The sequence below is a fragment of the Chiloscyllium plagiosum genome, chromosome 22 (assembly GCF_004010195.1).
Source record: "Chiloscyllium plagiosum isolate BGI_BamShark_2017 chromosome 22, ASM401019v2, whole genome shotgun sequence".
NCBI lineage: Eukaryota > Metazoa > Chordata > Chondrichthyes > Orectolobiformes > Hemiscylliidae > Chiloscyllium > Chiloscyllium plagiosum.
The window spans coordinates 8,750,334-8,767,097 of NC_057731.1; the positions used below are offsets into that span (position 1 = coordinate 8,750,334).

Here is a 16,764-nt window from a genome sequence, read left to right on the forward strand (position 1 = left end):
ATAATGTATGTGGAAATTAATTCATTATGTTTTGTGGCTTCAGGTTAAATGGAGGGTTGATAATTATTGAGAATTTTGATGATCACTTCTACTTCTGCTTCTGTGTGGGTCTAAATAATGCATTAGTCAAAACAAAGACAGAACATTTTTGTTATGACATGAGTATGTGCCCTTCAAGAAATATTTGAAGAGCAGCCTTAAAAACGATGTATACCCTGGTATGTGTAAGTGAGAGAGTTTCTAAACCATATGGGATAATATTAAAAATGCCATTGTTTCTCTTAAAAAAAATCCTATTATGTGTCTCATTGTCAATATAACATGAAAAAGGATGAAAGATGACATCAAAACTTAAAGATGATTATGATTGGACTTTCATAATTAAACTGAGCACCTTAAATATTTTATAGCTTGTTTTCCTCTCTGAGAGATTCATTAATGGCATTGCTTAGATGATAAATGGTATGTCTCTTCCTTTGAGCTGACGCAATGCTTCTCAGTTGGGCTTCGGCCTGGCAATGATGTCTCCTCAAGCTCGTTCTGATAATTCTGCCACTCTAATCACTCTAATGCATCTGTATTCACTTGTGTTGCGGCTTCAGCTGTGCTTGGACTGCTCGGCTCCTTGCATTTCATTTCTCCTCTTTCAAACATGCCAGTAAACCTCTAGCAAATTGTTGGTCTCTAATGTGCTATAATGTCAAGCTGTCTCTGCAAGTTGTCATTTCGCTGTCTGAACTCAGCACACTCATTCTTTTCTTTTACAAGTTCTTCCATTTGCAGCATCTGCTGGCAAAACTTTGAGCTGATGTTCAGGCTCTCACTCTTGGATGCTTCCTGGTGCTAACTGTACACCTTGCACATTCTCTTCCACATGTGCTCACTTACTTTGCCAGGTTGAGTCCTTCTCACCCTTTGGCTCCTGAAAATCGGCAACTTTATTCTCTAATTCTAAGCTTTCATCCTGGAGGGCTGTGCAATTCTGGAAGCCACTTTCTTTTGCTGCCTGAGCTATCCAAGTTAGCTCTTATCTTTTCTGTCTTTGTGTCCTTCGGTATGATCCTGGAGAATTTCAGCATCTGATTGCAACCTATTCATTTGGTTTTGCATGTTTTCTTTCATAACAATGGTTCATTTTCTTTCTCATGTGTTAGATTGCTCTGCCTCCAGTAACCATCTTCTATCTTTGTTTTGCATTTCTTTTCCCAGTTTTTGGGTTTTCCATGAGTTCTGCAGTTTGTTCCCAAAGTGGACATGGCCTTCTGTTTATGAAGCCCTTTTCTGAAGAAGGGCTTATGCCCAAAACGTCGATTCTCCTGTTCCCTGGATGCTGCTTGACCTGCTGCGCTTTTCCAGCAACACATTTTCAGCTCTGATCTCCAGCATCTGCAGACCTCACTTTCTCCTTCTGTTTATGAACTCTTGTGGTCATCCACAGCTCCTGTGTGGTCTACATTCTTCTCTTGCTTCTTCACTGCATCAACCCTGGAGTATTTCACTTGGCTTAAGTGAATGCCAGCCATTTGGTTGGATAGCAGCGGCTTCTATACATGTGTAGTATTGTACACTTTGGCAGTGTCGACAGTGCACAATACTAACCTTGTCCTCCTCCATCGCCACTCCCTCACCACCTGACACCAGGAGGAAGGACGCCTCCATTTTCTGCCTCAGAACACTTCAACTCCAGGGCATCAATGTGGACTTCACCAATTTCCTCATTTCTCCTCCCCCCCACCTTACCCCAGTTCCAACCTTCCTGCTCAGCACCATGACTTGCCCTACCTGCCAATCTTCCTTCCCACCTATCCGCTCCACCCCCTCTCCGATCTATTACCTTTCTCCTCACCTCCATCCACCTATTGCACTCTTTGCTGCTTTCTTCCCAGCCCCACCCCCTCCCATTTATCTCTCCACCCCAGAGGCTTCCAGTCTCATTCCTGATGAAGGGCTCCTGCTCCTCTGATACTGCCTGACCTGCTGTGCTTTTCCGACACCACTCTAATCTTGACTCTGATCTCCAGCATCTGCAGTCCTCACTTTTTTACCTATCATCATAGAACAGACCAATTATGCAGAGTGACCAGATTCTGCACTGCAAATTCAACGCAATTCCACGTAAATTATCATCACAGTTTCTGCACTTTATTACCTCCCTCCTCTAGAGGCGAAGCATCAAGGGGGAAAATAACAGGAAAAGCCCTGGTTCCAATCTAGGATGACCACGATGTATGGAGAAAAGGCAGTGTAAAGGAACTGGAGACTGTATGTGATCACAGTTACATTAACCAGCTGCTTCCTGATGTGGTGTGGCAGATTTCATCTCCATTGGAACATGATAAACCAGAAAGTGCCATGGTTTGACAGCTTCTTTCTTAATACACAGAGCAGCAACTTAACTCTGGGAACGGGTATCATGTTATTATTTTTGGTTGCACTAACAAGAATCTAGGTGATCCTAGGAGGTGGACAGTTATGATAGCAGCTTTTAAAATTAAAATAATTCAAGCATGAAGGAACACTATAATTGCTCGAAACCTTCATCAAAACTGTAGCTTCTGCAGGTCCTCAAGGCTGCATTTTATAAACAAGCAAAAGCTTTGCTAAATATTCATTGACACAGAAGCATGATCACAAAGCTATGTTTCATTAACCTGTCATTTTCTATTCAGCGCAAAGTACATTTTGCGGAATTGCAGGAGCTGTTGATGTTCAAGTCATTTTAATCTCCATGATTTTTAGCTCCTCTTCAGCCCAGGGATTTTGAAGTCAATTGATGCAAATTCCGTGACCTCTCAACTGAACTCAATGAACCTGTTACAGACCTGGACTTCCGAATTGTGAATCCCTGTCTGCCAAATACCACATCTGGCAGTGCAATCCCATTTATTGAATTATCGGGATAGCTTGCTTCATTTTACACAATGCCACATTATCCACACAGTTAATTGAAATAGGGGTCTCAGTGGAAGGATCACTATTTCCCATGAGGGTCAAATAACAAGGCTCGGAAAATCATCGGAACAGATTGGAACGTGTATGTTTCAGCCATGTTTTTGTGGTAACACTCTCATTGGACTCGGAAGACTGAGAGTCCAAGTCCAATTCCAGAGAATTGAACTGGAGATGGAGACTCCTGTCCAGTACTAAGGGAATGGTACACTCCTGTGACTGAATGAATTTTTAATCTGGAAGACAAAGTCTTCTCTGGCAGACCTAAAATATCCGATAATAGTTTTCCATGAAAAGACATGGAAGTCCTCTTCAGTATCTGTTCAACGTACATCACTGACACAGATTATTTGCTGTGCTTTTTTAAATTTCATTATAGCTGTGAACAGTGACTATGGGTGGAATATTCCCATATTTTGACGGTGTCAATTTTGAGGAGGTACACCGATACTATCCCTCCATGCGCGGTGGTGACTTTTCTCTCACAATTCTTGATTGCTCATCTCATTAACCTCTAAGGTGCTGTTGTCATGTAATTGTAAGCTGTACAGAGTGTTCATGCGGTGGGTACCATGTTTAAACCCTGGGTGTGCATCGTTTCAAATGCCGCAAGCCAGAACCTGTCCTTCCAAGTGCAAATTACAGAGCCATGAGAGAAATGTTGGTGGCCCTGCATCACAGGAACTTTGAAGGTCTCCCTGGATGGAATGGTGCAGCGGAGTCCTGTCCCCTTTCCCCAGGGCCACCAGAGGTAACCCTACAGCCAGTCTGGTCTGAGGTAGTCATCAAGGTTATTGTGAAATCCAAGTGCCAGAGAAACCCTGATGGTCGAGCAGCACCAGTGCAGATTTAATACCTCGAGTTAAATTTGAATCCTTTTCAAGAGTCGTACTGGACTTGAACTGCTAAGCCTCTTTTGTCTCTTAACAGATACTTCCAGCCCTGCTGTGTTTCTCTCCCACTTTGTGTTTTTATTTCAGATTTCTAACATCCATTGTATTTTTCTTTTATTACCCAAGTTAATGAAGGGTGCAGGGGAATGTGCTGCACAACAATAAGTACTGCCATCTTCTCTCTACTACCTCACTCTCACCCCATCTGTTACTGCACCCAACTCCCATCAAAGGTCATCACCTACTGCTCTCACTGTTGCATGCAGCGTCGTTCCGCAATGGCTCTTACTTATCCCCTCTCCCTAAACTACTCGCCCTTCCTGCTGTGCTTCCTCACCTACGACACCTCACTACCTTCCTTGACTGAGGACAGATCAGCTCCATGACTGATTTCTGAGTGACTGCCCAGTAATCTCCAGACACCTACTTGTTGCCTCTGGCCAACACTCTGCACTGAGATTCAACAACCTATTTGACAGACTGTGTTGGCACCCACTGACTGACCATAGCCCCCTTGACTTGACGCAGGACTGGTCCTATTTCACTTTCAGAGTCAGCCATTTGGCTGAAGCACATACAATGTGTTCACCACACAAGCTGCTGCTGCATGCTGTGGCTGTGATGTTTGATGGTGCCATTCACCAACATGTCCAACCTTTGATTTTCAGCGCTGTGACAAGTGTCCTCACTGTGCTAAGAAGATGCTAAGGCCTCTGTAATGCATCCTGCCCTGATGCATGAACTGGGTGTCTGTCTCTTCGTGCAGAGTCACACAGCAGCAGCATCACATTATAATGTGTCAGTGAGCTCCAAATTGCAATAGTGTTCCGTGCATCGAGCAGACTGTCTGCATGGAAGTGCAGTTCTACATTTCTGAAGGAGCCCTGCGCTAAACCTCCAACTCCCTCCCTTCATAACAAAGCAGGGTCAGAGTGGCACATTGCATGGGATTGCCAGTTTCCAGAAAAACTGGTTTGCAAATGTGTGCAAATGTGTAGGCAGTTTTGCAAACTGTTGTTTGTTCTGCTCGCACGTGGTGGCTCAGTGGTTAGTAATGCTGCCTCACAGCACCAGGGACCTGGGTTCAATTCTACCTTCGGGCAACTGGCTGTATGAAGTTTACACATTCTCCCTGTGTCTGTGTGGGTTTTCTCTGGGTGCTCCAGTTTCCTCCCACAATCCAAAGATTTGCAGGTTAGGTGGATTGGCCATGTTAAATTGTCCATAGTGTACAGGGATGTGTAAGTTAGGTAGATTGGCCATGGGAAATGTGGGGTTAGAGGGGGAAGGTAGGTGAGTGGGTGAAATGCTTATTGGAGGACTTGATGGGCTGAATGGCCTGCTTCCATACTCCAGGGATTCTATGGGATACTTGATATTGCAACTACTTGCTTGGAGGTTTTTTTTATTGTTGGATCTGATATCAGGTTTAGGGAGCAGGTAACACTAGCAATGATGCTAAGGGAGCTGAAGGAGGTCACTTGACAAGGTACAGTCAGGAGCAGTCAGTCGGAGGTTGGTATTATTGCTGTGGAGACAAGATTAATATCCTGACTCCTCCAGCCTCCACTTTAAGAAAGTTTGAAAAATGTGAAGACAAAATTTACATTTATTTTCTAGGATGTTTAACGTTTTCAATGTTACTTTAGGTTGATGCCAGAGATCCCTTTAGGGTATCCAAACTAAGTGGTATTGGATGTAGGTCTAATGGTCTGGTACATGGTTCGGACTTCAATAAAACCAGCAACTCAAGGGCCAATTTAACTGTTCGTAATTCAAGAGAAACCACACTTTCTCCAGCAGCAATGATTCACAAAGAAAAGCAAAAGTCTTTAGAAAATTGTTGTTACGTTATACAAAAGCAAGTTTATGGGTTTTCATAGTCCATTCATAACCTCATATTCTCCCAAAGCTCTTTATAGCCACTGAAGTTTGTTTTTTTCATGTGAGCTACCCATGTAGGAACAGGGCAGCCAATTCTCTCACAGCCAAGTTCCCACGTACAGCAACAAGCTGATAACAAACTGATCTGTTCTAATGATGTTTGAAAGATAAATGTTAGTCATAATCCCAGAAAGCCTTACTTTGCGCTCTGTAAATAGTAAAATGGAATCTTTTACATGCAGTTGAAAGAATAGGTGGGCCTTCAGCCCACTTGCTCATTTATAACACAGCCCTTTCGACATTACAATCCTCCTTCCCTTCCCTGATTGTCAGACTGGAATGTTTGCTCTCGTGTGCAGAGAATCGTAGAGTCCCTATCGTGGAAGCGGGGCCATTCAGCTCAAGTCCACACTAACCCCCCCAAAGAGCATACTGCCCAGCCCCACCCTATCCCTATAACCCTACATTTCTCCATGGCTAACCCACCTAGCCTACACATCTCAGAACCCTATGGATAATTTCCCACGGCCAATCCACCTAACCTACATGTCTTTGGACTGTGGGAGGAAACCGGAGCACCCAAGGAAACCCATGCCGACACTGGGAGAATATGCAAATTCTACACAGGCAGTCACCTGAGGGTGGAATTGAACCCGGGACTGTGGCGGTGTGAAACAGCAGTGCTAACTTCTGAGCCACTGTATTGCCCGATTCTGGAACTACAATGGCAATATTTGAAAGCTCTCGGATCTGCATTTACAATTCTCCAAAAGCTGCCTGCAGTGAGCAGAATTTCAGAAACCTTAGCTGGGGATCAGGCTGAATTATATCAGTCAATAGTCAATACCTGCCTGAATGCTGTTGTTCATGACTTTACTGCTGTTAACCGTTCCCAATATTTGAGTTTATCTTATTGAAATCCATAGAGATTAACTAACAATGAATACTTGAAAAAAGCACAGCAGTTTGAAGAGAGAAAAAGGTGCGTAGAGGACAGTTTGTTGTTACACTAATTCCAAAATTGTCTTAACATTTGTTTTATATTCAGCCTGACTCTTCAAGACTCATAAACTGATGCTTTTTAGACTAAACACTGCAGTTTGTTTCTGATATCTTTCTTTTCAAAATTGCGTAAAGTATACTCAGAAGGGGACCAAATGGATGAGGTTAATCTTATTGGCTTGCAGACTACCTATAAAATGAAAGAGTAATTAAAGTTGTTCTTGTAAATAATTTCCCAGATTATCTATTAAAATAAGTATCCTCTTCAATGGGAGTGGATGGTGTAAGTTGGCGATAGCTTCTTTCAACATGACATGTCTTACAGAGTGTGGCACATTAGATGATTAATGGACTATGTCTTTTAAACTAAACATTTTCAGTGGGAAAGTAGATTATGACTGTTCAGACTGGTCGTGTTGGCACAAAGAAAGGGGAGGAAGAACGATATTGAATTTTACAATGCTGTCTACACTCTTGAATACAGCAATCTGTCTTGACAAATGGGTCTTTCATTCGCAAGTCTTCAACAGCAAGGAAAAGGGTGGATAAATCCAGAAGCTGAGGTGAATCAGTGACAGAAAAAGAATATAGCAATAGAATTTAAAAAAAATAAAATGAGGAAAATTGTTACAAACTGACTGTATGAAAAATCCATGAATAGTATTTGGTTATTTACTAGAATCAGGAGACACATTTCTCCTTTCAAGTACTTTTGGTGGAGGGGGTTAAAAGACTCATAAGTGAGAATCCCACACCATTGGATTGCCTAAAGTTGACTGATTTGATGACAGAATTGAAGTTCACACTCTGATTCAACATTATTTTGTTTACCGTTACTTCAAACATATCAACTAATTTAAAACCTTGAGAGCACCGCAGACACGGTGCTGTTTAGTACATGTCTGTGTACAGACACAAGCTCATATCTTTCAACAGGTGGACTGTTGTTGCAGCAGTGCACACTGGAGCTCAGTGTCAGCATTGTGCAGATGACCCCTGACTCCATAGGAACTGCCCGGGAAGTTTTAAACATTTAATCTCTGGCATCTGCAACCCTCTGAAAATGTCCCTAACTTAGAGTGAAAGTCAGATACTCCAATTTTGATAGTTACTCAGGCCAAGTTAGAGGAATTAAAACTTTCTAACTCCTGAGAAACTGTTAACATGACACACTATTGTCCCACCTTGGCCACCTGACATCTCTGTCCCTGACCACCACCCCCAACAAACCGAATGGGGACTTGGACCCAAACATCGCTACCCCTGCCAACCTTCCATAGACCACTGTACTTGGGGTTGGTATTAAACCTAACCTTAACCCTAACTCTGAACACAACATCACCTTATCTCATAATCCTTCACCCAAACAATGCCACAAAGACACCTGAGGCCTAGCCCCACACTTAAAAAGACACCCATTCCCCTCTGATCAAACTTGATTTTCCTGTCTCCCTCCACCACATCCTCCACATCCTGATCCAACTCTATCCCCATCCCCAGTGTCCTGTCTGACGTGCCCCACCATCCATCACTTCCCCCGACCTGATCCAATTGTCTTTGAACCACCCTAAGCCCATCCACCGTACCCACCTGCCACATCACCACCCCTATCCGTCTGGCACCCTACCTACCTGTCACCCATCCCGTTGCTAACTGTGCTTAGCTACAGAGAACATAGAGCAGTACAGCATTGGAATGGGCCCTTCGGCCTACAATAGTGGGCCAAACATGGCACCAAATTAAACTCATCCCTTCTGCCTGCCCTTGGTCCATATCCCTCCATTCCTTGCATATTTACGTGCTCATCTTAAATGTCCCTATTGTATCAATCACCACCACCACTCCTGGCAACATGTTTCTGACACCTACAACTCTCTGTGTAAAAGAAAAACACTTTGCTATCACATCTCCTTTGAACTTTCCATCTCTCACCTCAATTGCATGTCTCCTAGTATTAGACATTTCAACCTTTGGGAAAAGATTCTGACTGTCAACCCTACCTTTATATCTTGTAATTTGATAGACTCAAAAGTGACTTACAACTTTCTCTGAAAATCATTAAGTAACTTTGATCATTAAAATATGTAAGAAAAACTAATTACCCTTGGAATTATTAAATAACAATGACATTAAATCTTTAAATTTAAATCATTATATTACAGGTAATCAATAAAAATAGCAATAGTATGTTAGAAAAGGAACAAATTAAAAATAAAGACACACACAGCTTTCACTCACTTGCGGTGTAAATCTCTGTGCTGTTTGCTGCTGTCCTTAAGGGCCATGCCCAGGTCTCCGCTATCATGCGGGGAGTGCCTTTGTCGCCTTTGAACTGTATCAAGACTCTGCTCCTGTGATGGAGACATCCAGGAACTGCAAACATGGAGAGGCAAGTGGCCATTCTTTGATATGTTTGATAAGATATTTAGCAGATCTATTCTGAAGTTAATTGGAAGTTCTGTGTCATTGGTGTGGAATTCCCTGAAACCGCAATTAGTGAATAATACTGAAATTCCATGAAACACTAGGTTGCATAGGCTAACACGTATAAATTACTGTAATGGATAATTACTGCAAAACAGCATGAACAGACCCTCAAAGTACCACGCGCACACCTTTTGTCATTATTATTTAATTCTCTTATGCACAAATTTTGAAGATAACATTTGAAGCAGAATCATTTAAAAAAAATGCTTTTATATATTCTTTTATGGGATGAGAATGTTACTGGTTAGGGTCAGCATTTTTTATGCCCACACCCAATTGGGTGCGAACTGAGATGGTTTGACCAGGCCCTTTCAGAGAGCAACTGGGAGGCATCCATATTGCAGTTGTCTGGAGTCACATGGAAGCCCGACAGGGGTAGTAGATTTCCCTTCCCGAAAAAGGACATCAGTGAACCAGGTGGACTTTTAGAATTATTGATAATGGTTTCATGATCACTGTTACTGAGACTAGCTTTAATTTCCAGATATTTTTTAATTAAGTAAATTCATATTCCACAGTTGTTATGGTGGGATTTGAGCCTGTGACCCAGAGTGTTTGTCTGGATCTCCAGAACATTAGTCCAGCGACATTACCACAACCACCTTGTTCCACCACAAACATTCTGTGGAAGATTTTGTCATGCAAGTTATTCTCCTCTCATCCAAATGCATTTAAAGTGTATGGAATAAAGTATTATGAGATGTCAAACAAGCAAAATTGAAAGTATCACCAGAAGAGCTAGAGGAATTAATACCTGCAGTAACTCCTGAGAAAGTATTAACTTGACTCCCAAATTCACCATTATCTCCGACCATGATCACCTACCATCTCTGCCCCCAATCCCTTCCAGGTCCAGATTCTGTTGCACTTAAAATTGCAGCAGCTCATGCAGAGCTGGTGAAAATTTGGGTATCTTGCTTGAGCGGTGTTATTGTAATATGGGGTGGAGATGTGTTAATTCATCAGCAGAGGGTTTGTGGAATCAGATTTTGATCATACTTGAGTGTAGCATGTAAAAGGGGTGACCTGTGCCTGGATTTTCTCAATCATTGGCACAATGTTGTACCTGTGCTGTTCTTTTGGCTCAGGCCTGGGAAATGATGTGTAATACTGAATATGTTATACTGAATGAGGGAGCAAAGAGTAAACAGCCTGCATTTGGTGCTTTCATTCTGTCTCTGTTCGGTGAAGTCAAGATGTGAGGCAAAATTAATACATACAGAAGCCTAAGCAGTTTGAAGACAAAATTCCCATTCTGTATTTTATCTACCCTTTTAATTGAATGTTGAATGTAGTATTTGAAGTTTGTAGTATTGCAAGGACAGCTGACAATGTGGCAGAAATACATAACTAGAAATATTAATTGAGTTTATGAATTTTAATATTTGTATGTGTCTGGATTTGATTTGCTCTGTAATTAAGTTTGTAGGTCTGCAATGCACCTTGGAACTCTGAAAGGTGCTCTACAAAAGCAATTTGTTATTGTTTCATGCAAACTCTTCGCTGATTGTCTTCACTTAATTCCCTTGATCAAATTGTGAATCAAAATGCACATTAAAGGGACAATTTCATCTGAAGTTTCTGACTCATATCTCAAATGTCATGTTGGTATAACCACCTCAGAGCTCTGCCTTTGTTGATCAAGGGGCAGAGTGTTTAGTTACTTTAGAGAGAGACAAAGGATCAACCTTGTCTGAATATTTTGCTTTTCTTGTTTGCAAAGAATCAAACAAGCTAATAGAATTTTAGGGGTTATTTGGATATGTACAATATAAAAACCAGGAGGGAAAGGTGAACCTACATAACTCCCTCAGATATTATTTGCATTTGAATGCCAACTGCAAGAAAGATATTGTTTTATGTCCGGATTGCAAAATAGATTCACCAAATAGCTGTCTGGAATGAGCAAATAGAGCATTGTATTTATATACCAATATTGAGAAATTAGATGTTTTAATTTGAACATCATGGATTATTAGGAATTGGAATATAAACATTCAACATTAGGGAGAGATGGGACACAGTTAATAACACGTTTCTCTGGTAGTTGAGCAGTGAGGTATGAAGAGCCATAAATAGAAGATCAAATTTAAAAGATTTAGAACAAAAGGAAACTTTTTTCTTTTAATATAGATCATGAGAATATGGGATTTGCATTCCAGTTGGTGGTTCAGGTACAAACTGTTATTGCTTAAAATTAGATTAGCTAGATGGGTGAAGAAAAGGAGTTTGAAAGGAAGTGGTATTGGTGACTAATTGGATTTACTGCTGAGTGATAAATCTAGACATATGCTGGTTGGGCCAAATTGCCTGATTACAATTGAAACCTAACCAGTCAATGTATATCTTACTTGTAAAGCTAATTGTATTTTGTTTGCTAATTGATGGATTCCAGCCTGGAACTGATTAGATGGAGTGATAGAAGTGATAAGGGACATTTTGCATGTTCGCTGAATTAATGAGTTTCCTGTCGTTGCAGTGGTTCAAACAATTTTTTGTTCAGTGCCTGGGTCATTTGTGTAGAATGGTCCATCTAGAATTTCCACAAGTAAGCTCAGAGAAATATTCGTAAAATGTTTAAAAAGTTGTGTTTTTCTGAACATTTTCAATTTTTGGTTGTAAAATTATTGGAGAGGTGAATACTGGCTGTTTGTTGATTCTTGGCTATTGAGCAATTAGGTAACAGAATCTATTTGCACTCCAGTTGATGTTAGGTACTCCATGGAGTTAGGTTGAGTGACGTAAAATTTAAAAAAACTAAAGATGCTGAAAATCAGAAACAAAAACAGGAATTGCTGGAGAAACTCAGCAGGTCTGGCAACATCTGTAGAGAGAAAGCATGCATAACATTTTGGGTCCAATCACCCTTTCTCCACAGATGCTGCCAGACCTGCTGAGTCTTTCCACCAATTTTTGTTTTTGTTTCAAGTTGAATGGCAGTTGTATGTATGTTGGTGCATGGGTGAGACATTTGACATCCCTTAGAAGACATCCAATCAAAATTGATTATGCTACAATTGCAGATAGTGGACAGTGCAGTGGGATTGCTGAAGAGTAGATGACCTCCAGTAATAGCTGGGAAATGAATTCAGGCAACTCACTAAAGCATTGGTTAGTGACTGCAGTTTTGGAAGATAGACGTGTTTAAATTTCAACTCTTGGTAGAAAAAAGATGAATCCATGGTTAGATGAATTGGCCATGCGAAATTGCCCGTAGTGGTAGGTGGATTAGTCAGAGGTAAAAATAGGGGGATCGGTGTGGACTTGTTGGGCCAAAGGGCCCGTTTCCACACTGTAGGTAATCTAATCTAATATGGAATAACATTCTTCAGTATGTTAAAGTTTTTGTAGTTTGTTTATTGAAAGTTTCAGTTCTGACTCCTGGCTAATCAGGTAGATTGACAGGTATGAGGGGAAGTCCTTTAACACAGTGAGCAGTATAAACTTGCAGTTAGTTGAATATCCAGTTATGCTTACCCATTTACTTTTGTAATTCCCATAGTCAAAATGTTAGGCCTGAATGAATAGTGTGAGGGCTACTGTTCCTCTGAACTTTTTATTTCTTTATTTTTCTAATTTATTACTATGATTTCTGTGCATTTGATGGTCTGTAATGCTGGACATCTTATTTCCTTATTTTATTGATTTTTTTTGAAGAATTTGTAATCCAGAATCTGTATCTAAGTATCTTTGTATCTAAGATGGTGTCATAAATGAGGACTTGTAAACTTTTCACTATACTCATGAGACTACATGTAACAATAAAGCTAATTCAATTTAACTTTAAGCATTGTTATAATTGGAGGAATTAAATTGGCCTATCAGTAATTATACCTCCAAGTAAAGAACACTCTTAGTCATAAATCCAGACGTGCTTTCTTTCTGGTAATGGTAACCTTTTTCACTTGTTGTTTAACTGTATTTCTCCGTTTGTGCTTTCACAGCTCTTACGAATGTAAAACTCTGGGCCATCGATCGACAATGTTTTCAGACAATAATGATGAGGACAGGCCTAATCAAGCATGCCGAATATATGGAATTTCTAAAGAGGTTTGTTATTTTTGTTACATTTGTTTCCTCCCTGTTTGAAACAACATTAAAGTCATTTCCTCCCACTCTCTGTCTAATAACAGTAACAACTGCTATTAACCAGCTTGTGCCTTCTGTTTGATTCCACAGTGTGTGTGCAGCTCCCCAGAAAGCCCGTGTTAAATCCAACCTCTTCATTTATTTTAATTAGGTGGATTGCTCATTCCCATTGGAGTTTTCCATTTTCAAATGTTACCGTGAAGCTGCAGACATATGTGTGGGTAACACAAGTGAAAAAGCAACTATTTCATCTTGTCATAGATGGTTGGTACTGTCTAAATTATGAATCCACTATTTCCCATTGTGACACTTCAGAAACACTAAACAGATAGGAAAATTGTAGTTTTCCCCTTTCACATAGAATGGAATATGCTGACAAGATTGTGTTATTTCATAACTGGAATTGTTATATTAATACACATTATGATTTTAATTTACTTAAGGATCATTTCAATTAGAAATACAAGTTGGCAAACTCTTTATGGTTTAAAAAGAAAGGAAAAAAATTGATTCTTTGAAAAAAAAAATGTGCAGTCAGAGCCATCATATTAAATATTGTTACATGAAAGATCCCTCCAAAGAAATTTTTTCCAGAAGGGCAGCAGAGATTGTGGGAAGTGACAAGCATTTTGGAAAAGACAACAACTCCTGATAATCAACTAATTCAATCTCCAAGGTTTTACAAGGAACAATATTTTCCCAGTGCTCAATGCAAAGTTGCACTCCAAAGTTAACCTCTTTTAATTTCACACAAGTTTGAGTTACAAAGAGTTTGTTCTTTGTTTTTCCTGGCAAACTATAATTGGTTGAATGTCACTTGGGAAAAAAAAAGAGAGAATGTGGAAGAGAATGTAATGGGGTGATGTATAGGGCATGGGAATAATACGCAAAATGCAGTCATCTTTCCCTGTGGACCTTCCAAATTTGAAAGTGCTTCCTGTATAAGTCAGCTTTACTTGCAGTTTTGAAAATCCTATTATTAATACACATGTGAAACCAAACAGAAATGGCACCCAGATTGTCATCGTTTGTGGAAACTGTCCATATAATGTCACTTATTTTCTAAATTTGATGCATTTCAGAGAAATAATCACAGATGGGAATTGTGAAAAATGATATTTCTCTTAATTTTCACTGCATTTCCACATATTTAAGGTTTATTAGGGTTATTAGACTGAGATTGAGAGCAATAGACACTGGGAGTCTACCAAGGTGTAGTAGAATCAGGTCTATATTCATTTCAGTAAACATGAACTGGTTTTATTCAATGTTATTATTTATAAGGAATGTTAAGAGTGGAAAGCTCTGGAACCATACAGCCTCAGATCTCGACTATAAGAAATAGGGACAAGAGCAAGCCATGGCTCCTTGACCCTGCTGCACCATTCAATTGGATCATGGCTGATCCAACATTACTCATCTCCACTTTCCTGAATTTTCCCCATAACCCTCGATTCTGCTGCTGCTCAAGGATCTATCTACCTAACTCACGCTTAAATATGCACAAGGACTCTGCACACACAGCTGTCAATGGCAAGGTGTTCCAAGGATTCTCAACCCTCTGAGAGAAGAAATTCCTTCACATCCCAGTCTTAAATTGGCGCTCCTTTATTCTAAGACTATGCCCTCTGGTCCTAGACTCTACCATGAGGGGAAACATTGTCTCACTGTTTACCCTGTCAAGCCCCTTAAGAATCCTAAGTGTTTCAGTGAGATCACCTCTCATTCTTCTCAACTCCAGTCAGTAGAGCCCCGACCTGTTTAATATTTGCTCATAAGACATTTCCTCCATACTTGACATCATCCTTGTGAACCTTCTCTGAACTGCCTCGCATGAAATGGTATCCTACTTTAAAGAAGGGCACCAAAACAGCTCTCAGTACTCCAGATGTGGTTTCACCATCATCTTGTACCATTTCAGTTTCACTCTTCTACTCCAACCCCCTTGAAATAAGGGCCAACGTTCCATTAACCTTCCCGATTACCTGCTGCACTGATGTGTTAGCTTTCTGTGTTTTGTGCAGAGTATCCACAAGTCCCTTGGTGTTGCAGCTTTCTGCAGTTTTTCTCCATTTAAATAATACTCTGTTCTTTTGTTCTCCCTTCCAAAGTGAACTGCTTCACTTTTTTTCACATTCTCCTCCAACTGCCAACTTTTTGCACACTTACTTAACCTACGAATTTCTCTCTGTACACTATTTGCATTCTCCTCATAAGTTGCCTTTCCACCTATTTTTGAGCTGTCTGCAAATCTGGTTACAGTGCATTCACTTCCTTCCTCCACGTCATTAATGTATATTGTAAACAGTTGTAATCTCAGTATTGATGTCTGTGGAACCTCACTGGTTACTGGTCCCCTGTCCAAAAAGAAGCCACACAACCCACTCACTGTTACCTGCCAATTAACCATTTCTCTATCCATGTTAGTATATTACCTCCAACATCATGGGCTTTTATCTTATGACTTAATCTTTTGTGAGGTACCTTGTCAAATGCCTTCTTGAAGTTCACAACACATCAATTGGTTCCCCTCCATCCACTTTGCTTGAGACTTCCTCAAAAATCTCCAATAAATTAGTCGGACATGATATCCCTTTCATGAAACTGGACTGACTCTGTTTGATTAGATTATGATTTTCCAAATGTTTTACTATTACTTAACTGATTCCAATACTTTTCCAATCATAGATTTTAGGCTAATTAGTATATTTTATTTCCTTCCCTTTTTGAACAGGGGTGTCACATTGGCAGTTTTCCAATCCTCTGGCATTTCCCTGAAATTCAAGAATTTTAGAAGAATTACAATCAATGCATCCACCATCTGTTTCATTACCTATCTTAGGATCCTAGGGTGCAAGCCATCAGGGCCAGGGGACTTAACCCCATTAGTTTTTGTCAAATGCTTCTCTAGTGCTGTTGATGGTATTTAATTCCTCCCCTGCATTCTTTAGTATGAATGGGATGTTTGAAGTATCTTCCACTATAAAGACTGATGCAAAATATTTGCTGAAGTCCTCTGCCACATCCTTGTTTCCCATAACTGTTTCCCCAGATTCATTTTCGAAGGGACCTCTGTTCACTTGGCCTCTCTCTTCCTTTTTTGTATATTTAAAGAAGTTTTTATTGTCAGATTTTACTGACAAGTTATAACTACTTTGCCTCAGTTTATTTTTTTGTCTCTTGGTTAACTTTTTAGTCCTCCTTGGATAGATTCTGAATGTATCCTAGTTTACAGGGCTGTCATCTGACTTTTGCCTCCTTACATGGGTTTCCTTTCAATTTAATACTGTTAACTTCCTTTGTTAGCCCTGGTTGTTATTTTTTCTCTGTCTCTCTCTCTCTGTCTGTCTCTGTCTCTGTGTCTCTCTCTGTCTCTGTGTGTGTCTCTGTCTGTATGTCTGTCTGTCTGTCTCTCTCTCTCTCTGTCTCTGTGTGTCTCTCTCTCTGTGTCTCTCTCTCT

The 16,764-nt window shown here is 40.4% G+C and overlaps 1 protein-coding gene across 1 annotated transcript in view; it reads left to right on the plus strand.

Moving 5' to 3' along the window:
- The window catches only part of prkg1b (protein kinase cGMP-dependent 1b), a 623,979-nt gene that overhangs the window by 311,863 nt on the left and 295,352 nt on the right, over nt 1–16,764 (plus strand). Inside the window, exon 3 of the mRNA XM_043712366.1 lies at nt 13,160–13,265. Within this exon, the coding sequence (XP_043568301.1) occupies nt 13,160–13,265 (106 nt within the window). The remainder of the gene's footprint in view (nt 1–13,159; nt 13,266–16,764) is intronic.